General features: G+C 31.2%; 1 protein-coding gene across 1 annotated transcript in view; it reads left to right on the top strand.

The window, feature by feature from the left end:
* Positions 1-4,270: 4,270 nt before the first annotated feature.
* The window catches only part of LOC111714524 (scavenger receptor class B member 1), a gene marked incomplete in the record, with an annotated part of 36,759 nt that continues 14,415 nt past the window's right edge, over positions 4,271-26,614 (top strand). The window contains 11 exon segments of the mRNA XM_023489659.1: positions 4,271-4,379; positions 4,504-4,547; positions 8,168-8,230; positions 10,864-10,920; positions 11,449-11,510; positions 12,204-12,238; positions 15,119-15,187; positions 15,280-15,302; positions 15,950-16,046; positions 18,058-18,105; positions 18,977-19,025. Coding sequence (XP_023345427.1) covers positions 4,331-4,379; positions 4,504-4,547; positions 8,168-8,230; positions 10,864-10,920; positions 11,449-11,510; positions 12,204-12,238; positions 15,119-15,187; positions 15,280-15,302; positions 15,950-16,046; positions 18,058-18,105; positions 18,977-19,025 — 596 coding nt within the window.

The raw sequence follows: 26,614 nt of genomic DNA, 5'->3' as shown, positions 1-26,614 counted from the left end.
GTAAGAATCTTTTCATTATAAATTTGTAAACCATTGTAATAATTATTTATCATTATTCATTTCATTTTTTTTTAGGAAATAAAGAATTTTCTGCATTATCGATTTTGATTTGAGGGTTATTCCTTGTCTATCTGTTCAACGTCAGAATCTTGTTCCTTAGCGACAACAACAATATATGATCCCGCTTGCCCCCCCCCCATCCCATATTTTTCATAACAATTTATAACTTAAATACCCTTCCCTCAATGTCCCTTCCTACACAGAATAGATTTTCAAAGATTTGAAAACAATTAAAATACAAAAGACAAGAAAAAAAGCGTACTTTAGTATATTGCTTAACCCTGAACCCTGTGGAGAGGGGGAGGGTGATTGGCGCCTCATTTTTACATTTATTTTGAAAATCTCTATCATATTCAAAAGTCATTAAAAGCATGTCTTCATCTCTCAATGTAAAGGAACATTGGCTTCCTCCATACTAGATATAAAGAAACTGTTTATATAAATCAACACTAAATACAGTGGCTTTAATTTGACTTATTTCACAAATGCGCCATGAGACATATTAATCTCTCTGAAGAGGATGATTCAATTAATGTATTGTCCATCACTCTTTGGTCTTTACGTAAACTATACGGCTGCCTGCAAATAGTTTTACAAGAATTCATGCGAAACAAGAAAGAAAAACACGGACAGTAGTTAAAACAACAAATATTTATAATAATGTAGAAAAAAAGTTGTTAAAAAATTCTTTACCTCGTCTCTTGCTGTACAAGGAACTGTATCTGGGACAACAAACTGTACATTACAGTAATAGATTTATGTACATTCATAAATATAAAGATAGATAGATAGATAGATAGATAGATATATCAATAAATAGATCGATAGATAGATAGATAGATAGATGGATAGATCGATAGATAGATCGATTTATAGATCGATAGATAGATCGATAGATAGATCGATAGAAAGATCGATAGATAGATCGATCGATAGATAGATAGATAGATAGATAGATAGATAGATAGATAGATAGATAGATAGATAGATAGATAGATAGATAGATAGATAGATAGATAGATAGATAGATCTATTTTTTCCTTAGTTCTCCTCTCCATGTTAGAAGCTTAATAGTTCACATTTTCTTAATTTGAATTTTCTTAAATATATTTCATTTAACTTTTTTTTATCTTGTTGGTTTTCTTAGACTTTCCTTTATGCCTTGAAAGGGTCTGTTCACTTTTTTTGGTGACCCTTCTCTTACAATTAATGCCCAAACAAAAAACGGTACGCTTATAAAACCTTGGACGAATAAAAAATAATGGAGATATTCTTGTTTCTCTATCTGAAAGTTGATAATTTTTTTAAAAAGTGAATTGAGGATATTTTTAGCAGGTATTGTAAATAGATTATCAAGTACAATAGGTAGCAACAGAGAAATGAACAAATTACAGTGTTAAATATAACAAGGAAAACGAAATTTCTCTCATTAGTTGACATGTTTTCCAAGATTAAATAAAAAAGTGTAAAAACAGAAACCAAAGAACACATAAAATTGCACTTTTTTACTGTCAGATAAGCCCTTTTATTCTAAAATTATCGCTATTATTAATAATGTTGTCGGACACACAAACTGAATTGACACTTGTGACGTCAGAATACAGGTGTAATGAGAGTGTAGAAATTCTACGTTGCCATCTATTGTAATAGAATCTATTTGAGGTATTGATCAGATTCTTTAACTCAAGAAACAACGTGAGAGTTTGAGTGAGTGAGTGAATAAATTAATGAGAGAGTGAGTGAGTTACTAGGTGAATGAGTGAGTTACTTGGTGAGTGAGTGAGTTATTTGGTGAGTGAGTTACTAGGTGAGTGAGTGAGTTATTAGGTGAGTGAGTGAGTTATTAGGTGAGTGTTTACTAGGTGAGTGAGTGAGTTATTAGGTGAGTGAGTGAGATGGTGAGTGTATGTAAAATTGTGTGTGTTCCTCATAAGATGATATGTGTTCAACTGAAGAAAGAATGAGAGCAACTTGTTGGATCCAGTTCACAATATAGTCCTCCCCTTTCTCACCTTTATATTCCCTCCCATCCTCCCTCTTTAACTTATCATATTTAAAAAGTCATAAATACAGAGAATGGTAAGAATGGTATTGGATCTAAATTAAACCTTTTATTTTAAAAGTTTTAAGAAAATTCCTCTCCTGGGAAATTATCAAAATGAATTATGTTTTTACTCTGTCCTTTTCTCTACAGAAAAATAATCGGCAAAACCATGATAGATTATCGGTAGACGTAACTTTTTAATAAAGCTATTCGCTCCAACATATGTGTATAACTATATAGCTGACCAAACATATGTGTATAACTATATAGCAAACCAAACATATGTGTATAACTATATAGCTGACCAAACATATGTGTATAACTATATAGCTGACCAAACATATGTGTAACTATATAGCTGACCAAACATATGTGTATAACTATATAGCTGACCAAACGGCTGGAACAAAGAAGCTGATTTTGTTTAACATAGGCTAAACAAAATTTCTTTCATTCCCGAAGTTTTTATTTTCCACGGACAACGCCGGGCACTTCAACTAGTTCATTTTAGAAATAATTCCACATGCCGTAAAACCTTCCTCCTGTTGGTACCATACGGAAAGCACAAACGCAATAACCATACGGAACACTAAGCTTAACATATGGAATGCGCAACTGCAATAACCATACGGAACACTAAGTAACATATGGAATGCGCAAATGCAATAACCATACAAACACTTGGCAACATATGGAATGCGCATCTGCAATAACCATACGGAACACTTGGCAACTAAATATACACATAAACTTCTTCCTGCATCTTTTGAAAATATTTTAAAAAGCTTGGAAACTTTGAAAGATCTCTATACTATCAACTTGACATTCTCAAAATGTGCTCATTACAGTATTTACCATCAAGCTCTCTTCTTAAGATGTGGAATAACCTGCCTCTTGACTTAAAAAGATGCAACTCTCTAAGTATATTTAAAAATAGACTAATAAATTCTCTTTTTGAAAATTACATGACAATGTGTTATAAACCGAATTGCTATTCATGTAAACCAAATTAGATATGTTTTAATATGCTTTGATATTTGTTGTATACATGTCAGAAAATGACTTTAAACTCTAGTTATTCGAATTAATGTATAAACTATTTTGCATAAGATAAATTCGCACCCTGATCTCTAATCGTTCTCCTTAAATCTATTTAATTGAAATGTTTTGTTATTATTATTAAAATTAGGTGGAAAAAATAATCAAAACAGCCAAGAGCTATTTTCCACCTAATTGCTTTGTACTTGTACTGTTATATAATCATCAATTTGTAATTGTAAACTCGTTCTGTAAACACAGATACATGTATTTTAGCTATAAACTTTATCTTATCTTATCTTATCAGTTCTAACATATGGAATGCGCAACTGCAATAACCATATGGAACACTTGGTAACATATCGAATGCACAACTACAATAACCATACAAACACTTGGCAACATATGGAATGCGCAACTGCAATAACCATACGGAACACTAAGAAACATATGGAATGCGCAAATGCAATAACCATACAAACACTTGGCAACATATGGAATGCGCAAATGCAATAACCATACAAACACTTGGCAACATATGGAATGCGCAATTGTAATAACTATACAGAACACTTGGCAACATATGGAATGCACAACCCCCAATTTATTTCTTCAAAAATCAAGTTTTTCTGTTTAAATTTGTGTTTTAAAATTCCAAAGGCAACGCTGGACACTTGAACTAATAATATATACGTACTGTAATCTAATAATTTATGATGATGGTAAAGCGGAGTTAAAGTTTATAGTTAAGATAAGAAAAAAATTAAATTATATGATTTAACAGAAGCCAAATTGTGGCCCCTAAGTTTTCCACTTGTGTCTAAACAGAAATGTTTAAGATTTATAATTTTTTTTTTTATTGATGGGTTCTCTTTGCAGACTTTTGCAGCAGAAATTGACATTTTTTAATAAATGTACATGGTTTGACAAAATGTATAGAATAACATTTTCTACTGATTTTATATAAAAAATATGTTATCGCTTTTTGCAAGATTTAAATTTTTCTTGTTGTGGGGGGGGGGGGTGGAGCAAAGTAATCAATAAGATTAAGATAATAATTTGTTTGTTTATTTTTATAAAAATCAGCTTCTAGTAAATATACAGTTGGTCTTATCTTCTTGTACCGACAACAACTTCAATTTTTTTTTTACATATTTGTAAAATTAAACTTTTTTTATAGAAAAAAACATGGTTGGCAGATTTCTTGGTTTTATTTACCTTATATTATTTGTAATAGGTAACTTCAATTTACAACTGTTCCCTAAAAACCACCATTTGAGTTAAAATGTGCAAAACTCTTCAAGCATATCATTTAAAAAAACTAAAATGAACGAAAATTTTTTTTTGTTTTCCTTTTCCAGAGTTGAACGCCAGGCCGAATCTGAAATCAACTACTGAGAATAAGGTAATTATTTTGCGAATATATTTGGTTAATATGGGAGATATCATGATCAATTATGAAATATCTAAAATTTCACATTTCAATGTTACCCACAAAGGAAGAGACTTCAGAGACGAGAGACGACTGTACGAATTTGGTCGGACTAATAAATCTGGTCTCGTCACCGTTACATTACATACAGTTATCGTAACTTTGAATATGTGATCTAAAAGCGTTCATAGTATTAAATATTACAGGTCTACGGCATCGGATTTGAAAATAGAAAATCAAAGTTTGTAGCAAAGACTTATCATTTATGTTCATGCAAAGAATATAACTTGATTAAAGTTTACAACAAATATACTCGTTATTCAAGTTTAACTGTAATTGACAACATTGTTCTGCAATTTCCTTGACTGCAGTCATGTTGTGTGTCTGTACAAAAAGAGTGTGTGTTAGTTTAAAGTACTGGTCTACAAAGCAGTGCGATTGGCTTTCTCATGCCAGACCAGTGCCATTTCCTTTCCCTTTATTCCTATTCCCTGGTTGCAAGTAGCTACCCCTCTACTAATTATTAAACAAATATCTCAGGTTTCAGAGAAACTCTTCCACCAAAAAGCTGGGATAACAAAATGTGAATGTTTAAGGGACTGTAAGCGTATTTTGACGTGGTTCCACATTCAATGAGATATATTTTAAAGGATATCTCTATCTATAACGAAACTATTTAGGTTTTATTAAAGAATATCTCTATCTGTAACATAACTCAGGTTTCAATAAGCGTGATTCTATTTGTAACATTACTCTTCAGGTTTATTAAAGAATATCTCAATCTGTAACGTAACTATTCAGTTTTATTAAAGAATATCTCTATATGTAACATAACTAGGCATGCTTCATTAAAGGATATCTCTATCTGTGACGTAACTATTCAGGTTTATTAAAGAATATCTCAATCTCTAACGTAACTATTCAGGTTTATTAAAGAATATCTCTATCTGTGACGTAACTATTCAGGTTTATTAAAGGATATCTCTATCTGTATCGTAACTATTCAGGTTTATTAAAGAATATCTGAATCTGTAACGTCACTATTTATTAAAGGATACCGTTAAGGTAACGTAACTATGCAGATTTATTAAACGTAACTTTTATTAAAGGATACCGCTAAGGTAACGTAACTATCCAGGTTTCATTAAAGAATATCTCCATCTGTAACTCAGGTTTCAATAAAGAATATCTCTATCTGTAACGTAACAATTCAGGTTTATTAAAAGATTCGGTAACTGTAACGTAACTATACAGGCTTCCTTATAGCATATCTCTATCTGTAACGTAACTATGCAGGTTTCATTAAAGGATATCCCTGGTTGGAATAAATGATTTTATCTGAAACCTTTTTGTCAATAATTGATAGATCCCTCATTGCTCAAATATCTGATTAATACCTTTTATACTGATTACATTACTAGAAGGGAGAAGACCATGCCAAGTATAAGGCTGTAAAGGGACCAGTCACTTATTTTAAAGTTATTCTTCATTTATTGATGAGATAGGTCGATTAACACTGGTACCCTTTAAACAATAGTAATAAGTTATCCTAACTTTGCCACAATATGAAACAAATTTTAATTCCGGTTTCTTCTGTCTTATTATCCGGATAGAGGTTTCAAGGGTACCATTGTGAATCTTTAAACAGAGGATCACATCTATAGTTTCTTTAGTGACGACGGTCTAAAACTCTCTTATATTTTCTTAAAGGGACTGACCGGCTATGTATGGTAGTTGAACTTGGAATGTAGTATATTGGAGTAATTTTTTAGGATTTAATTGAGTCTCATAAAACGTTTTAATGATGTATAATTTCTGAGTTTGAGCGCAAAGTCGACGTTCAAAATCATGCATTTGGGTGGTTATGTTTTGAGAATCGATTTTTAAAAAATTATTAAATAATGACGACGAAAAATGTAACAAAAAGTCTACAGTAAAGTAATTAGTTGCTCAGGAACAAAATGTATCAAAAATTTTACAATAGTCTAATTAGATGTTTGAACATATTTGTCAATAGAAATTTATCAATAAAATAATTTTAGAACCAATTATTTTTTTTTATCATTTTATTGAATTTCTTATTCTTTACTAGTTTGTTCACATATTTCTACAAATTCTTCAAATGTCGTCTTTTCAATAAAAGTTCCAGAAAATCTACAGAAAATGTTTGTGAACAATGAGAGAATATACAACTTGTTCCTGAACAACTAAATAGTTTACTGTAGACTTTTTGTTACATTTTTTGTCGTCGTTATTTAAAATTTAAAAAAGATCAATTCTCAAAACGTAACCACCCAAATGGATATTTTTGAAGGTCGACTTTGCGCTCAAACTTAGTAAATATACATAATTAAAACGTTTTATATGTCTCAAATGAATCCTAAAATACTACATTCTCCGTTCAACTACTATACATTGCGTTTAAGCCCAAGCTATAGCCAAAATATGCAAAATAATTTAAAGAATTATGGCCGAATATATTTTGTAAAGTCGTCTCTGAAGTCTAATTTTTTTGTGTTGGTAACCTTGTAGAGTGTATATTACAACGAGAGTACTTGAAAGTAGAGCTGCAAGATTGGTATAGGTTTTGATTTTCGATTTCAAGCCAAACCAAAGATAGTTGCTCTCTAATTTTAAAATCACAAATTATTCTTGATCATTTGCGTCATGGAGCAAATAGTTAAAATGCTAGTTTATTTTCTAAGAGGACTTATTTTTTTTAGAAAATATAGTCTCTTTTCTAATATTTATTTTGCATTTTTAAGAGATATAATTGATAATATTATTGCATATAGTCCGTTTAACGTCACCAGAACTTCAGCCAATGGCAGTGCAGTATACTGGTCACGTGATTTTCGTCTGTATCACGTTACAATAATATTGCACTGCCTTTGGCTGAAGGTTTGGTGACGTAATATGGACTATGTTGAATCTATGTAATTATATAATCAATTATATCTATTAAAAATGCAAAATAAAAATTAAAAAATTATAATAGGAGCAAACCTGAGATTCTCAGGCTCCTGTGGGATATATTCGTTTTTAGATTGGTTGCATATTTGCTGAATACGATCTATTTAAACCTACTACTTTTTTACAAAACTGCATACATATGAATTTTCGTATAAATTTGACACAGTTTTATGTCAATTTCACGAGGCAGGAACATCAAATTGATGTCTTATATGTATTAATCAACGCCTGAGATTCTAAGGTTTCATCCTTTCCCACCTTTGATTTTCCCTTTACAGTCCCTTTAAGAACTGTAAGCGTTATTTCAAAGACCTACCATGCAAAGATGGCAATGTCATATTTACAACGATACCCTTAAAAGCTTTGTCTGAACAGATATGAAAAAGTTATTAATGTTTATAATTTTGGAAAACTTATTATTTTCAACTGTGGTTTCTGTACAAAAGTTACCTGCGCAGATTGGAATTATTTCCATTAAACATTTTTAAACCTAGAAAAATTACCATTTCTTCCACATTATTGATTAGATAAAGCTGTGTTTAAGGTGCCGTTGTGAATCGAGCATTGCCATTTTTAATGGAGGGTTACTTTAAATTACGCTTACAGTCCTTTTAATTGAGGAAAACTACCCGTGGACAGCTAGAATGAGGTTTATATTCTTCCAAGTTATAAATCCACTCGAGGTGATACCATTTCTTCAGTTTTAATTTACATCATAGCAGCATTAGTTTTCTTTTTTAGACACTATTTACATCATAGTAGTATCAGTTTTCTTTTTAAGACACTATTAACATCATAGTAGCATCAGTTTTCTTTTTTAGACACTATTAACATCATAGCAGCATCAGTTTTCTTTTTTAGACACTAATTACATCATAGTAGCATTAGTTTTCTTTTTTATACACTATTAACATCATAGTAGCATTAGTTTTCTTTTTTAGACACTATTTACATCATAGTAGCATTAGTTTTCTTGTTTAGACACTATTAACATCATAGTAGCATCAGTTTTCTTTTTTAGACACTATTTACATCATAGTAGGATTAGTTTTCTTGTTTTTGACATTTATTTACATCATAGAAGCATTAGTTTTCTTTTTTAGACACTATTTACATCATAATAGCATTAGTTTTTTTTTGACATTTATTTACATCATAGTAGCATCAGTTTTCTTTTTTAGACACTAATTCATCATAACAGCTTTAGTTTTCATCTTTATAGACACTATTTACATCAAAACAGCTTTAATTTTTATCATTAGACACAATTTACATCAAAACAGCTTTAGTTTTCATCTTTAGACACCATTGACATCGAAACGGCTTTAGTTTTCATCTTTATAGACACTATTTACATAATATCTGCTTTAGTTTTCATCTTTATAGACACTATTTACATAATATCTGCTTTAGTTTTTATCTTCAGACACTTTTTACACCATAACAACTTTAGTTTTCATCTTTAGACATTGTTTACATCAACACAGCTTTACTTTTCATCTTTATAGACGCTATTTACATTAAAAAAGCTTTAGTTTTCATCTTTATAGACACCATTTACTTAATATCTGCTTTAGTTTTCACCTTTAGACACTATTTACATCATTACTGCTTTAGTTTTCACCTTTAGACACTGTTTACATCATTACAGCTTTAGTTTTCATCTTTATCTTTAGACACTTTACATCAGCAGCTTTAGTGTTCAGCTTTAAATTCTATTTACATTAATTAAAAGCTTTAATTTTCATATTTAGACGCTATTTACATAAAAACAGCTTTAGTTTTCATATTTAGACACTATTTACATTATAACAACTTTAGTTTTCATCTTTAGACACTATTTACATTATAACAACTTTAGTTTTTATATTTAGAGGCTATTTACATTATAACAACTTTAATTTTCATATTTAGACGCTATTTACATAAAAACAGCTTTAGTTTTCATATTTAGACGCTATTTACATCATAACAACTTTAGTTTTCATCTTTAGACACTATTTACATCATAACAACTTTAGTTTTTATCTTCAGACGCTATTTACATCATAAAAGCTTTAGTTTTCATCTTTAGACACTATTTACATCATAAAAACTTTCGTTTTCATCTTTAGACACTATTTACATCAAATAATAGCTCTAGTTTTTAATCTCTAGACGCTATTTACATCATAAGAGCTTTAGTTTTATATTTAGACGCTATTTACATCATAACACCTTTAGTTTTATCTTCAGACGCTATTTACATCACAACAGCTTTAGTTTTCATCTTTAGACACTATTTACACCATAACAGCTTTAGTTTTTATCTTCTGACGCTATTTACATCAAAACAGCTTTAGTTTTTATCTTCTGACACTATTTACATCATAGCAGCTTTAGTTTTCATCTTTAGACACAATTTACATCAAATCATCTTTAGACACTATTCACATCAAATAATAGCTTTAGTTTTATCTCTAGACGCTATTTACATCATAACAGCTTTAGTGTTTATCTTTATCTTTAGACGCTATTTACATCATAACAACTTTAGTTTTTATCTTTAGACGCTATTTACATCATTAGACCTTTAGTTCTCATCTTTATCTTTAGACACTATTTACATCATAACAGCTTTAGTTTTTATCTTTATTTTTAGACACTTTTTACATCATTACACCTTTAGTTTTTATATTTAGACGCTATTTACATCATAACACCTTTAGTTTTTATATTTAGACTCTATTTACATCATAACAACTTTAGTTTTCATCTATAGACACTAATTCATCATAACAGCTTTAGTTTTCATCTTTAGACACTATTTACATCATAACAGCTTTAGTTTTCATCTTTAGACACTATTTACATCATAACAACTTTAGTTTTCATCTTTAGACGCTATTTACATCATAACAACTTTAGTTTTTATCTTCTGACACTATTTACATCATAGCAGCTTTAGTTTTCATCTTTAGACACAATTTACATCAAATCATCTTTAGACACTATTCACATCAAATAATAGCTTTAGTTTTATCTCTAGACGCTATTTACATCATAACAGCTTTAGTGTTTATCTTTATCTTTAGACNATTTAGACGCTCTATACATCATTACACCTTTAGTTTTTATATTTAGACGCTATTTACATCATTACACCTTTAGTTTTTATATTTAGACGCTCTATACATCATTACACCTTTAGTTTTTATATTTAGACGCTCTATACATCGTTACACCTTTAGTTTTTATATTTAGACGCTATTTACATCAAATAATAGCTCTAGTTTTCATCTCTAGACGCTATTATATACAACTTAGTGTTATGAAGGTGGTTACAGGGGTAGAGATGGCAAAATTTGAAGAAAGGGGTCCATACACGTATAGGGTAATTATGATAATTATGATAATAATAATAATTATGTATTTTTATAGATTTATAAGATCTAAAAAATCCGCAATTAAAACAATTAACAAAGCTGTACTGGCATTACCATATTAATTATACATTAATGATAATGCCACAACCTCAAATTATTCATCCGCATATCTTTGCAACCTGATGGTGTAAACCTTTGATATTTCAAACAGAATTCATGGTTGGAATCTAAGTTCTATGACGCCATAACAGGGTTTAGAAAATCAGAGTTTTAACTCTTTGGAACACCCTGTAAAGCTGTAACAGTTATGATACTTTTGTATAGTGAGAACTAGAAAACTCTGGAATAGCTTTTTGACTTTTAAAAGTCCAATGAACATGAGACAAGCAATTGTGCAGTGTATGCAGACTCAATTCATCTATTTACTGTCGGGGTAAAACTTATTTTTTTTTGTAAAAACTTCAAACAAGTATTGCCATAATGTCGTCTTCTTATTCCACAGTTTTCTGGTTCTTATTGTATGTATATTAACGCAGGAGGTTCTGGAGAAAAGAAACCAAGTCGAGGGGGACAGTACAGTACAATTTGAGCAGTACAGGTATACAAGGGTGGCTGTACAGTACAGTTTGAGCAGTACAGGTTTACTAGGGGGCAGTACAGTACAATTTGAGCAGTACAGGTATACAAGGGCGCAGTACAGTACAATTTGAGCAGTACAGGTATACAAGGGGGACAGTACAAAACAGTACAGTACATTTATTACATAGGTGACAATACTGTACACTGTACTGTACAGGTATACCAGGGGGACAGTACAGTACTAGTGAACCAGGGTTACAGTACAGTACAAGTACACTAGGGGGACAGTTAGGATTTCCAGCAAAAAGGAAAATCGTTTCGCGAAAATTTCGCAAAAAATGCAAAATTTTTGCGAAAATTCATCATTTTTTGAGAATACAATTCTCATATTCCGCGAAAATTTTCACGAACAAAATTTCGCTTTGTTTTCGCATTTTTCGCCTCATTTATTTTCGCGAAATAAATATGAACGAACATTTTCGCATTTTTTCGCCAGACGTTTCATTCGCTGAAAACCCAAAGCAGTCTAGGGAAACCAAGGAACAGTATAAGTATGAACATTGAACAGTACAGATAATATCAACTAATAAATATTTCAAATCGAAAACAATTTTTTTCTTTTTTATGACATTTTAAACTTTTTATTTAAAACTTTCAGGCAAAAAATAATTAACAGGAAAAGACTGAAACCATGAATATTTTTATATTTCAGACATTTTGAATTTGATGCTGCGCAAAGCTGTGAAGGTAAATTCCATTCTTATAATAAAAATAATTGGGGGACAGTACAGTACAATTTGAGCAGTACAGGTATACAAGGGGGACAGTACAGAACAGTACAGTACATTTATTATATAGGTGGCAATACTGTACACTGAACAGTACAGGTATACCAGGGGGACAGCACAGTACTAGTGAACCAGGGTTACAGTACAGTACTAGTACACTAGGAGGACAGTTAGGGTTTCTAGCGAAAAAGAAAAGTTTCGAGAAAATTTCGCATTTTTCTCATTTCGTTCGCTCGCGAAAAATGCGAAATTTTTCGCTATTTTTGCGAAATCTAGCTTCAATCTGTTTCGCAAAAAAGTGCTAAAGTTTATTAACAAATTTTTTAAGGGAAATGAAAAATTTCGCTTTGTTTTCGCATTTTTCGCTACAATTATTTTCGCGATAAAATGCGAAATTTCACGAAAAAGTTTGCGAAATACGAACGAACATTTTCGCATTTTTTCGCGAAACGCTTCGTTAGCTGGAAACCCTAGGGACAATACTCTGCAATTTAAGCAGTACAGGAAATTCAAGGAACAGTACATTGAACAGTACAGAAAATATCAACTGATAAATAATTCAAATTGTAAACAATTTAGATCTTTTTTATGACATTTAGAACTTTTTCTTTAAATCTTTCAGACAAAAAAATAATTAACAGGAAAAAACTGAAATCATTCGAATATTTTTATATTTCAGACATTTTGAATTTGATGCTGCGCAAAGCTGTGAAGGTAATTTAAATTCAATTCTTATAATATAAATAATATATAATATTTTTCACAGTTAATGAAATTCTAATTAAAAAGAGACTACGGACGTAATTTCAAGTTATCACGTATTTACAAATATTTCAGAGAGTACTGCGTCCGTCCTAGTTGTAGCCAAATCTTAATTACCGTGCATTTGGCTTCAAAATACCCCTCATAGGATTTTTATAATTCGGTGTTTAAAAACATCTCAACACCATTAAAAGCTTTCTCTGACCAAATGAGTTAGATATTACGTTTATAATTATGAAATTATTTTCATTTGTGGTTTTTCTACAAAAGTGACTTGCGCTTTGCTACTGCAGGAAAACATTTAGGAATTATCGTAATTAAACACTTTTAAAACTACAGTGATAACCAGAAAACTCTGGAATTGGATGTAGACTTTTAAACTCAATTTATGACTTTAAATAGTTCAATGAACAATTGTGCAGTGTAAACAGACCCATTTCACTTAATAATTGATTTAACAACTTACTAGTAAAGCTGTTTGCTTTTAAACAACATCAAATGCACTACAAAGTATTGCATCAATGTCGTCTTCCATTTCTACAATCTTCTGGTTATTACTGTAGAAAAACATAATTATTAAGATAAAGATTTCTTAAGTGTACCGTTGTGAATCGGGCGTTGCCATCTCTGCTTGGAGGGTCACTTAAAATTACGCTTACAGTCCCTTTAATTAATTGCATATAAACAATTCTAAGAATTACTGGATCAACAAAGATAAGAAATTATAAGTATATAAACATAATGATGAAACATTTTAGGATCAATATATTAATAAATAGTAAACATTTTAGGGTCAATATATTAATAAATAGTAAACATTTTAGGATCAATATATTAATAAATAGTAAACATTTTAGGATCAATATATAAATACATAATACACCTTAAATAGTAAACATTTTAGGGTCAATATATAAATACATAATACACCTTAAATAGTAAGCATTTTAGGGTCAATATATAAATACATAATACACCTTAAATAGGAAACATTTTAGGGTCAATATATTAATACATAATACACCTTAAATAGTAAACAGTTTAGGGACAATATATAAATGCATAATACACCTTAAATAGTAAACATTTTAGGGTCAATATATAAATACCTAATACACCTTTTAGTTTCAATATATTAATAAATAATAAATATTTTAGGAACAATATATAAATACATAATACACCTTTAATAGTAAACATTTTAGGGTCAATATATTAATACATAATACACCTTAAATTGTAAAGCATTCTAGGGACATCTACTCCATGGAAAGACACACCTGAGCTCGAAATTTAAAACAGAGTATCGTCAAAAACCGGGTTTTATATATTTAATATTTTCGTTACAACATTTTATTTTATTTGGTTTCTTTAAACTCTCAATTTTTTTTTATAATTTCTTAAATAAAAATCAACACGAATGTTTAGACCCCAAAAGGAAATTCAGGAGTTTCGATCAATAGAACTCTTTTAAATTTCGGGCTCCGAGCTCGAAATTTAAGACAGAGTATCGTCATGAAACCCGGTTTCGAAACCCAGGTTTTGCGAAGAGGTTGAGACAATTTTGTAGATATAAATTTTTTGTTTTGAGTCATTATTTTTTATATATAACCTTTTCATTTACTAATTCTTACACTAATATCTACACAAATGTAATGACCCCAAAAACGGGAGCTCGGGACTCGGGAGTTACATTCCACGATACTCTCTTTGCAAAAGCCCATATAGTATATTTAAAAATACCAGTTGTTAATAATATATTATTTGCTCTACTTAATATGGTAAAAATATATTAAGGCTTAATCTGGGTTCAGATATAGTTCATCAGATCATAGAAGCATTAAACTATTTTTCGCAAAATGAAATTGTAGAAACCGTCTCCGCCAGACCCCCTCCTAACTATGGGGAACCGGTTTGTTTCAGCTATAGCTAGAGCTTGGCTTTTTGTCTCTCGAATTCTCTTTACAGAAAATCCATATATAATTAAAAATAGTACCAATTAATTCCTTGTTTAATTAGTATATGAAACCTTTGTAAAGACCGAAAAAAACTTTTTTTTTCAACATTTTGTTTTCAGGATGTTTGAAAACTGATACTGTGAGAATTCTCAATCAACCTTTGATCGGAGCTGTCGCCGGAGCAATGGGGAAGTTTGAAAAAATAAAAAAAAATATTTTAAAAAACTAAATTTTTAAGATAATATTAAAAAAAAATTTTTTTTTAACTTCTTGCTAACAGCTCAAGGAGGTGGACTTGTTTCGGTAAGTTAAAATTTTGATTTAAAAAGTATTTCAAAATTTAATTGAAAATGATTTCAATTTTTAATTTAAAATTATTGTATCGATTTTTAAACTTTTTTTCAAAGTATAAAATGTAACATAGACGGTTTTTGTATCTTTTGTGCCTTTAATTGTGCATTTTAAGAAGTACATATTAAGAGTTTAAAATGTGCAATTTAATTTCAAAATAAACATTCTTAATGTACATAGATTATAAAATGAATATTCTATTTTAACGTACATATTTTAATATAAATTGTTCATTCTACATTTTTATTAATAATCATCTAAATGATTATTACTTTCTTTAATTAATGTCTCCAAAGGGACTGTAAGCGTAATTTCCAGTGACCCCCTGCACGGTATAACAACAGTACAATGGTACAATGTTTATAATTTTGAAAACTGATTATTTTAAAATGTGGTTTCTTGACGAAAGTGTTGTACAGAAAAATATAGGAATTATCAGAATTAAACACTTTTAAAGCTAGAAAGACAGCAATATCTTCCACATTATTGATCAGATAAATGGTTTAAGTGTATCGTTGTCATCTTTGCATGGAGGGTCACTTGAAATTAAGCTCACACTCCCGGATTAAAAGTGGTGTACACTCCCTTTCTTGGTACAGGGAATAGCCCTGGGTATATTGGCTGGAGCAATACAGAATACAGCGGATTCTCCAGATCTGTTCCTAGTTGACTCAGTGGATAATATTCTTTTCGCAGGTTATTGTCACTTTACTTCGCAGGTTTCATTCCCTTTTTATTCGAAGGTAATACTCCCTTTCTTAGCAGGTTTTCCTCTCTATTCTTTGCAGGTTATACTCCCTTTTTTTGCAGGATTATACTCCTTCGTTTTAGCAGGTTTTACTCCCTTTTTTAAGGTTATACTTATTTCCGCATGTTATTATGTAGATAAGCATGGAAATATTCAAATTTTGTTTAACAGACCCTTTAAACTGAAATAATATTTGATTCAATAATATTTGAGTCCCTTTAACAGTTTAGTGAGATTAGATTATCCTGTAAATATTCCTCCTAATCTCTGCTTGGTAAATAATATTGGATTTTGATAAAAGTTTAGTTTGTTCAACCTTTAACATTAAACACTGACCAAACTCAGCATACAGGGTTGCCCACAAAGGATGAGACTTCAGAGCCCGAAATTGAAGACAGAGTATCGTAATGAAACCCTGTTTCGGAATTCCGGTTTCGAAAACCTGGTTTCGGAAACCCAGTTTGGGAAACCAGGTTTCGGAAACCCGTTATCGGAAACCTGGTTTTATGCAGGCAGTTTTGTCACTCCTGTATGCCAAGTCCATTAGCGCCTGATCCAATCAGGGTTCAGTCTCGTGTTTGTTGTCTATTCTGAACCAATAGAATAAGTATGGCGGTAACATCTATCTTTCTATCTATCTCATTATCCAATTAGAGTTATGAATCCTTCAATCGACGCTATCAGTAAATGGAAACATTTACTGCTACTGAAACTAGAGTTTTGTTCAGATACCAATATTTTTGTAAAGAAATATTCTTTTCTGTTGTTTCTTAACATTTTCTTCTTGTTTTCTGATTTCTTAAATTAAAATCTACGCAAATGTAAAAACACCAAAAAGGAAACTCGGGAGTTTCGTTTAACAATACTCTCTTAAGTTTCCTGTTCAGAGACGACTGTAGTAAATTTATACTGTGTGTTTTCTAATATTTATGACTTTCTGTAACATCAAACTTGTTTTTTTCACTAAATAATAACTACCTAATAATTTTTACTATAGTTTCAGTAGAAGTAAATATTTCCATTTACTGTTATAGCGCCGATATAAGGATTTATCTCTAATTGGATAATGAAATAGATAGAAAGATAGATGTTACCAAGGTTGTAATGCAAGGAAAGTTATTTCAGAGGTGTACGCATCTTTTGTACTGCAGTGTACTGTCTCTGGGCGGTAATGTAAACACAAGACGGATTTCGAAGACTGACATGGGATCCATCTTTCAAATAAAAAATCAATGAAATATTCTGGTCATAGCAAACTATTATGTGAATTATCAAATTATCAAAATGTAATGCTTTAATCTCGTCGGAGTACGCAGAGTATACACAATTGCAATTAACTTTCCTTGCATTATAACCTTGGATGTTACCGTCATTCAATTTTAATTGGTTTAGAATAGACACCAAACACATGACTGAACCCTGATTGTATCAAGCGCTATTGGACTCGGCATACAGATGTGTTCAAGAGGACGACAATAAACAAGTTGTTCTGTTGTATTCTTAATTACGGGATACACTAGATGTACATTGTACAAGGATGCAGATAGAACTTTGATGTCTTTAAGTTCTTATTTCCAATCCATATGTGTAAAAACATGTTTTAAAGGGACTGTAAGCGTAATTTCAAGTGACCATCCATGCACAGCTTGCAATGCCGATTCACAACAATATCCTTAAAAGCTTTGTCTGATCAAGTAGGAATAAGATATCATTGTTTGAAAATTGATTTTTAATAATATACAATAATATTTGTATTATTATATAATTTACAAGCTGAAAGGCCCGGAATTGCCCCTCGAAACAAAAAAACTTTAAATTTTTTAGCCTAAAAAATGTCAGCCCATTCGATCCAGCCCTTTGGCTGGGGTATTGGTGACATATAAACTATATAAAAATGTCTTATTTTATAGATAATAATGATTACAAAAATAACTTGTGCATTTCCACTTTTTTCTTTAGGAGTAAACAATGAGCTAGTTCAGGAGTTACTCACAAACAGCCTTTTGAGTAAGTACAAAATGAGAATTAAGAACCCGCCAACAAATAGGTTTACAAAATATTTCAAAAGTTTGATTTTTAAAAATCTTTTAAATGTCCAGAATTTAAAAGCCATAGAAAAAAATCTACCTGTTTCCTTTAAAACAAGATTTTTCATAATTTTTTACAGATTTTTTTTTATTGTTTTCTTAGAAATCATTACGCTGAGATATTTAAACATGTGATTTAATGTAAATAAAGATTATCTTTTTAATATTATTTTTTCTTAAAATATTTCTCATTGTTTAATAATGTTTGTAAATAAAAATTCTCATGACATCAGCAATCTTTTTAGTTTACTAAATAGTCCAACAAATATTAGCAAAATCCTAGTCCTCCTAGTCCTCCTAGTCCTCCAAGTCCTCCTAGTCTTCCTAGTCCTCCTAGTCCTCCTAGTCCTCCTAGTCCTCCTAGTCCTCCTAGTCCTCCTAGTCATAAAATAGGAACTTCTTTTTTATTAAGATATAACATTTTTAGCAAGGTTGGGAACTCAGCGTTGCCCATTTTGCTAAAAGTTACTCCCGCCGTTTACCCGCACTTTTAACCGGGAAACTAAATTTTCGCTATTAAAGTCGACCCTTTCAACTAAGAATCTTTTAAACACTCTAGGAACCTTTTCGTGGGTCTCATGAGTTCCCCAATCAAAATTTGGGGCAAATCGGTCCAGGAGCAGAGTTATGATCGGACAAACAAACAGACAAGCAAAGATTACAATAATTGATCATGAATTCGAACAAATGATCGTAATTTCGAACAAATGATCGTAATTTCGAACAAAAGATCGTAATTTCGAACAAAATGTTTGATTTAAAAAAAATAATTTTTTCATTTGCGTTTTCAGAAAACAAACTCCCGCCTGCTATACAAGACAATGGGTTTGCGATCTTTAATACCAAGGTAGGTATTTAAAGTAGTCATAATGTCGTCTTAATAAAACACAACATATACAGGAGGGGGGGGGGAGCTTGGGGAAGGGGGACTATATACAATCGTTAGTTGCAGTCACTAAGTATAAAGCAACCCTGAAAGTTCAATTCTAATAATTATAATTAACAAATATTATAAAATGTCTGTAATTTCTGAATGCTCTAAGGTTCTTATAAATTATTGAGAATTTTTCTAACAGTGCATATACAGGGTTATCCACAAAGGATGAGACTTCAGAGACGACTGTACAGAATTTATACCGCCTGTTTCCTTATAGTAATGGTTCTCTGCAACTAAATCTTGTTTCTTTCTTTGCCCAATCGTAAAAAAATGCCCAATAAAAACATTTAAGGCAATAAACTTTATTTAACCTTGGAAACGCCATATTCAAAGAGTTTTAGAACGTCTTTACAGTCTCATTCTTTGTGGGTAACCCTGTACGATATCAAGAATTATCATTTTTGTTTTCATTTCAAATGCCAAGTCCATTAGCTCCGGATCCAATCAGGGTTCAGTCATGTGTTAATTGTCTATTCTGAACCAATAGAAATAGTATGGCGGTAACATCTATCTTTCTATCACATCATTATCCAATCAGAGTTATAAATCCTTCAATCGACGCTATCAGTAAATGGAAATATTTACTGCTACTTAAACTATAGTGGTCAACAGACTTATCTTTAACTGTGGTGATTAATACCTTACTTAAACTATAGTGGTCAACGGACTTATCTTTAACTATTAATACCTTACTTAAACTATAGTGGTCAACGGACTTATCTTTAACTGAAGTGATTAATACCTTACTTAAAATCTAGTGCTCTTCTCCATATTTAGCTTTCAAGATTATAATTTTACAATTAAAATTATTTGATTAATGAAAACGTTACGTCACATAACGTAACTTACCTCATATAATGTAACTTACGTCACGTAACGGAACTTACGTCACGTAACGTAACTTACGTCACGTAACGTAACTTACGTCACATAATGTAACTTACGTCACATAATGTAACTTACGTGAAAGTTTTCGGTTCATCTTTAAGTAAGGATGTTTGAATACACGCGTTGCAAATTTACGAGAATGAAAACCAAATTTTAATTAATAATTTTTACATTTAGAATGGTTCAACGCACAATTCCTGTTTTGAGGTCAGCACCCTGGATGATAGGTATTATAAATTCAATAAAAATATCTAATTTCGACTTTCTCTTACTTTCTAATAATATCTAAGGAAATTAAAAACAAATTGTAATTTAGTGAATTATATAATAATTTTATTTAAAATCTTTTTTTTATAGTAAATTATGGATAATTTTCTGGGAGTTGGGGTAGTGGTAAGGCCCCAAGGTCAAATTTTGGCCACCCCGAAGAAGTGTTTAATAGCCGCAGTGCTCGACCCCCTAGCCATTTAAAAAAAGAGTTTTTAGTGAAATATACTAAATTACTAAATACTCCTATACTGATATTTTGAAATAGCTTTGTTAGTTGAATATGAAAAATTATTTAATTTACTTGGATTTATAGACAAATTCCAAAAGAAAGATTTTTTTAGTCAACTTTGAAAATAAGTTCTATCTTGAAATTTTGGGAATAGTTTTAATGGAATACCAAAAAAAATTTGATATTATGACATTTTTTTTTGTAAAATAATTTCGTTAAAATTCTAGAAATTGTTTTTGGGGAAATATTTTAGACGTTATCTTGTAGTGAAATATTTTAGACGTTATCTTGTAGTGAAATATTTTAGACGTTATCTTGTAGGGAAATATTTTAGACGTTATCTTGTAGTGAAATGTCAAAAAGAATTACAATATTCAAGAAGTTTCTAAGCCAAATATGAAAAAATAAAGTCAATAAGATAATACAGTAATAACCAGAAAACTTTGAAATAGAAAGACAACTTTTATAGAGTCAAGTTATGAAATTTAAAAAGTCTGCAATGAACCTGAGACACAGCAAATGTACAGTGTAAATACAAGACCCATTTTTACTAAATTACTGATTTAATAAGTGTCTAGAGTAAAACTTTGCTTTATAACAACATAAAAAAACACTTAAGGAAACCCTAAACTAAGATATCGGTATGTACTGCGGTGATCTGTAGTACAATTGACGGTACACTGACGGTACATTAACTGAATAACTAGTGGGTTTGAGCAGTAGGCGTGTCAAAAAAAACATACTTTATTTAGATATTTTGAGATAGAAAAGTGGGGAGCAGATCTAGAAAATCTTGTTCCAGATTTATCCACTACAAGTAAGATTCAGGGACCTAAACATTTTTTTATATCTCAATTGAACATGGGCCAGTCAGAAATAATTTTTATAGAATTAACTCCACCAACATGAACCCCCTCTATTGATAATTTAGGAACATGTCCGTCCACTATAGATGGCAGCACTCCACGCCTTTCTTCCCCACACTAACCCCCTCTATTGATAATTTAGGAACATGTCTGTCCACTATAGATGCCAGCAGTCTCTACAATAAACCCTCTATAAGTAATTTAGAAATTTGCCCAGCACTCCCCCCCCTTTCTCCCTACACGAACCTCCTTTATTAATAATTTTGGAACATGTGCGTCAACTATACAGCTGGCAGCAGTCACTAACCCCTCTATAAGTAATTTAGGAACATGTCCGTCCACTATAGATTGCAGCACTCCCAGACTTTCTCCCTAAGCTAACCCCCTCTATTGATAATTTAGGAACATGTCCGTCAACTATAGATGGCAGCAGTCTCTACACTAACCCCTCTACAAGTAATTTAGAAACATGCCCGTCCACCATAGATGGCAGCACTCTCCGCCTTTCTCCCCACACTAACCCCCTCTATTAATAATTTAGGAACATGTCTGTCCACTATAGATTGCAGCACTCCCAGGCTTTCTCCCGAAGCTAACCCCCTCTATTGATAATTTAGGTACATGTCCGTCAACTATGGATGGCAGCAATCTCTACACTAACCCCTCTATAAGTAATTTAGAAACATGCCCGTCCACCACAGATGGTCGCACTCCCCGCCTTTCTCCCTACACTAACGCCATCTATTGATAATTTAGGAACATGTCCGTCAACTATAGATGGCAGCACTCCCCGCCTTTCTCCCCACACTAACCCCCTCTATTGATAATTTAGGAACATGTCCGTCCCCGCCTTTCTCCCCACACTAACCCCCTCTATTGATAATTTAGGAACATGTCCGTCAACTATAGATGGCAGCACCCCTGCATGTAAACCCTCTGATTATGATATTTGGTGGCCATATCCAGACATGCGAGGTACATCTTCCAAAAATAGAAAATAGAGAATTTTCTTATCAAAAATATTATTTTCAGGCAATGTTGAAACCAGCTCCTGTAATAATATCAAGTCAGTTAATACTTATATATTTACTTTTCAACCGTACACTGTACAGCAATTAAAAAATGGCATGGTAGTAAAGTTGTACGACGAGCTACAAATTATGGAAAAATTCTGTCCACATTGAAAAGAACTGTACGCGTGATTTCTAGTGACCGTCCCTCCATGCAAAGATTAATGTTTTATATTTAGAAAAACTTATTGTTTTTTATCGCGATTTCACTAAAAAGTGGTTTTACAACTAAAATGACACTATTTTACGCCTTATTAATCAGATAAAGGTTTCTAGGGTACCATTGTGAATCGGGCGTTGCCATTTTTGCATGGAGGGTCACTTGAAATTTTGCTTAAAGTCCCTTAAAGTAAACAATTAGATTCTTTAATGCAAATATTTTGTATGGTAAAGTGAGTTTGAAAGATTAGATTATTACCAAGCCTATAAAATATAAGCAGAGTAGAGAACGAATCAATTCAAAATAATTAAGATGAGTTAAAATCATACTTTTTTCGTTGCTTGAAATTAAACTGATTCTGTACTTCTGCGGCTTGACCAATCAGAGGTTAGATAATCCATGCGCTCAATGGACAAATTCATTATTTCCAAATGTGCACCATTCAAAATTTTCAACCATAACAAATTTTTTGTCATTTATTCAGAGGATTTACTGGAGAATATTTCCCCTCCCTTCTAGAGAATGAAATTGAAAATGATCTTAAGATTTACGCCAATGACATCTGTGGAACCATGACTTTAACATACTCAGGTAGGAAAGGAAATAAGAACATAGACAGGGGTTGAAGGGGCTGTAAGCGTAATTTCAAGGATAAAAGCGTAATTTCAAGGATAAGAGCGTAATTTCAAGGATACAAGCGTAATTTCAATTGGAAACAATTGCGTAATTTCAAGGATAAAAGCGTAATTTCAAGGATACAAGCGTAATTTCAAGGATAAAAGCTTAATTTCAAGGATAAAAGCGTAATTTCAAAGATAAAAGTGTAATTTCAAGGATGCAAGCGTAAATACAAGCGTAATTTCAAGGATAAAAGCTTAATTTCAAGGATAAAAGCGTAATTTCAAGGATAAAAGCGTAATTTCAAGGATAAAAGCGTAATTTCAAGGATAAAAGCGTAATTTCAAATGGCCTTATATGCAAAGATGGCAATCATGGCTTTGCAATCTTCACCGGGTACCATTGAAATCTTTTTCAGGTCAACAATCTGGAAGATATCCCTGCAAACATTTAGTCGCTGACAAACCGATGGCGAGCATATATAGTATTTCATTCTAATTATTCCTTATTTTTTCCTGTTAAGACTAAAAAACTTTCAAAATTATTAACATGGAAAACTATTTCATACTATTTGAGCAGACAAAGCTTTTAAGGATACCATTGTGGATCGGGCGTTGTCATCTTTGCACAGAGGGTGGCTTAAAATTATGCTTACAGTCCCTTTAAACTTAAAAAAAGATTTGACTGTTAAGGTATTTGAAAAAAAAACAGTTTTTGTTATTTATTCCCCGCAGATCTAACAGTTCGGCACTTATATCAACAACCTGTGAACTTTGATCACAATTTAACTTATTAAAGACATAATTATAAACCATTAATCTGATGTTCCTGTCTCGAGAAATTGATATAAAACTGTGTCAAATTTATACGAAAATTCATATATATGCAATTTTGTATAAAAGAAGAGCTTGAGAATCTCAGGTTTGCTCCTATTATAATTTTAATTTATATTTTGCATTTTTAATAGATATTATTTCATATAGTCCGTATTACGTGCAGTATACTGGTCACGTGATTTCCGTCTGTATCATGTGACAATTCTGAGATTCTCAGGTTTTCCTTTTATTTTTCCTTTACAGTCCCTTTAAACATAATCTTTTCTCTTTTTATCTTTAATATTTTTTGTTGGCATTTTGAATGAAAAAAATATCAAAAAACTTTAACGAATGTAGAATTATAAAACAAAACGCAATTGAATTCTAATGGAAGAAACCGACGTTTGCCCAGTGGGATTTACTGATGTGCATACTGAATACTGATGTGCATACTGATTACTGATGTGCGTACTGATTACTGATGTGCATACTGATTACTGATGTGCATACTGATTACTGATGTGCATACTGATTACTGATGTGCATACTGATTACTGATGTGCGTACTGCGCAGCCCAAAAATGCGAAAAATGATTATAAACCCTGTCTTTCAAATATTTAAGATGCTGATCATAATTGGTTTGATTGTTTGACAAAGAATTTGATTCTAATTTTAGAAGATGTTGATGTAGCTGGAACAACGGCTCTTAGGTTTACTCTTCAGCAAGGTACAATCAAAAACATAAATTTAACTAGAAGGGGAGCATTCATTTGGCGTTCCGTCCCGATTTTCCTTACATTGTCTGTAATTGTACTGAGCTTGCTCTATAGTTGGATAAAACATATCATCACAAAACATATCATCATAAAAGATATCATCACAAAACATATCATCACAAAACATATCATCACAAAACATATAATCATAAAACATATCATCACAAAACATATCATCACAAAACATATCATCACAAAAAATATCATCACAAAACATATCATCACAAAAATATACACCGCATATTTTTAACGTAAAATATCAAAATTTTAAATAGCGGACAACTTTGAAATTGAGCGATTTTCGTAAAACTCTCTTAAAAAGTGCTTTTAATTAATTAATTAGTGGTAAATATTGAATTTTAATATTTTTACAGTTTTAGCTTTATTTTCGGATCTTTTATGAATGAATAATTAAACTAATACATTATAAAATCAGATTTAATTTACAAACTTTTTTTGAATCCTGGAATTTCGTACAAACTGTACAATTTTGATTTCCTAAGATGAAAAATGAAAATGCTGCTAATTCCTAAAACTGCGCTTAATTCTAATCCAAAAAGATTAGGAGTGTTAAAGTGAAATAAACTAATAATTTTAAAGGTTAAATAAAGTAAATAAACAAAAATGTAAATAATTTAAAACTTTATCAGTAGTGATGGATAGGTAGCTTAAGAATTAAGCGTATAATGATAAGGGCATTTTATGATACGATGCTATGGAATCCGACCTAGAAACGGACCTAAAGGGTATCCGAACTAATTATTGAGTAGTTTAGAAAATAAAAGTAGTTTAACCCTATCACGATTTGGGGGAAGGGTGGTTCCAACCCCCTTGTGTTTTTATCTAAATAACTTAAAAACGGCTGACATTAGAACGCTAACACTTCTTGAAAGATAGAGGTCTATTTTTTTTTAATGAGTAGGCCTTAAAAAGTTGGACATGTATTACACTCCTCTATCTCAACTACAAGGGCAAAATCATTGGGGAGGAACACCCCCCTCCCATCTATATTAGACAAAAATAGCCCAATCGGAATAGGGTTAAACTCATCACGCGTTTTTATGGATTTTAATCAACTTCTCATTATCTGATCCTCATCCAACTCCTCTTACCAAAATTAACCCGACCTAACCTATTTTAAGATTTAATACAAAGGAATTGAGTCTTTGCCGCAAACTCTGAATTTCTAATCCCTATATCTTTAAAACCCAATGTCGTACATCTTTGATATTTCAAACTTATATTATTTTATCTAGCAGAATTCATATTTTGAAATATCTAAGGTCTATACGACATTGGAATCCAAAGATATAGGGTTTAGAAAAGCAGTGTTTGTGACAAAGACTCATTTATATCAGAAACACCTTAGGTCAGGAAACACTTAGGTCAGTCTAATAATAAAGTGAGTAAAAAGAAAATGGATGCAAAATTTGTCTGAATAAAGAAAATGCAATCTAAACAATATTCTACAAATCTTCTGTAAATTGAGTCTTTGTAACAAACTCTTATTTCTTAATTCCTATATCTTTGCAATCCAACATCGTGTACCTAAGATATTTCAAACTTTTAATTTTTTTACATTAAATAATCTGAGTTTGAAATATTTAAGGTTTACACCATCAGAGATGGAATTTAATGAATTTGAGCCGTGGTTTAAATCTGCCAAAACCCGGTTTAAATTAAGCGAATTGGCTTAAATCTTGAAACATTTGATACAATTTTAAGTGGAACCAACCATATTTAAGCCGCGGCTTAAATTTAAACCGCCGCTGAAATTCTTTAAATATCCTTAACCTTTA

Source organism: Eurytemora carolleeae, unplaced genomic scaffold, assembly GCF_000591075.1.
Source record: "Eurytemora carolleeae unplaced genomic scaffold, Eaff_2.0 scaffold1580, whole genome shotgun sequence".
Taxonomy (NCBI): Eukaryota; Metazoa; Arthropoda; class Copepoda; order Calanoida; family Temoridae; genus Eurytemora; species Eurytemora carolleeae.
Note: the sequence above shows the minus strand (reverse complement) of the source record. Positions and strands in the feature narration are given on the sequence as shown.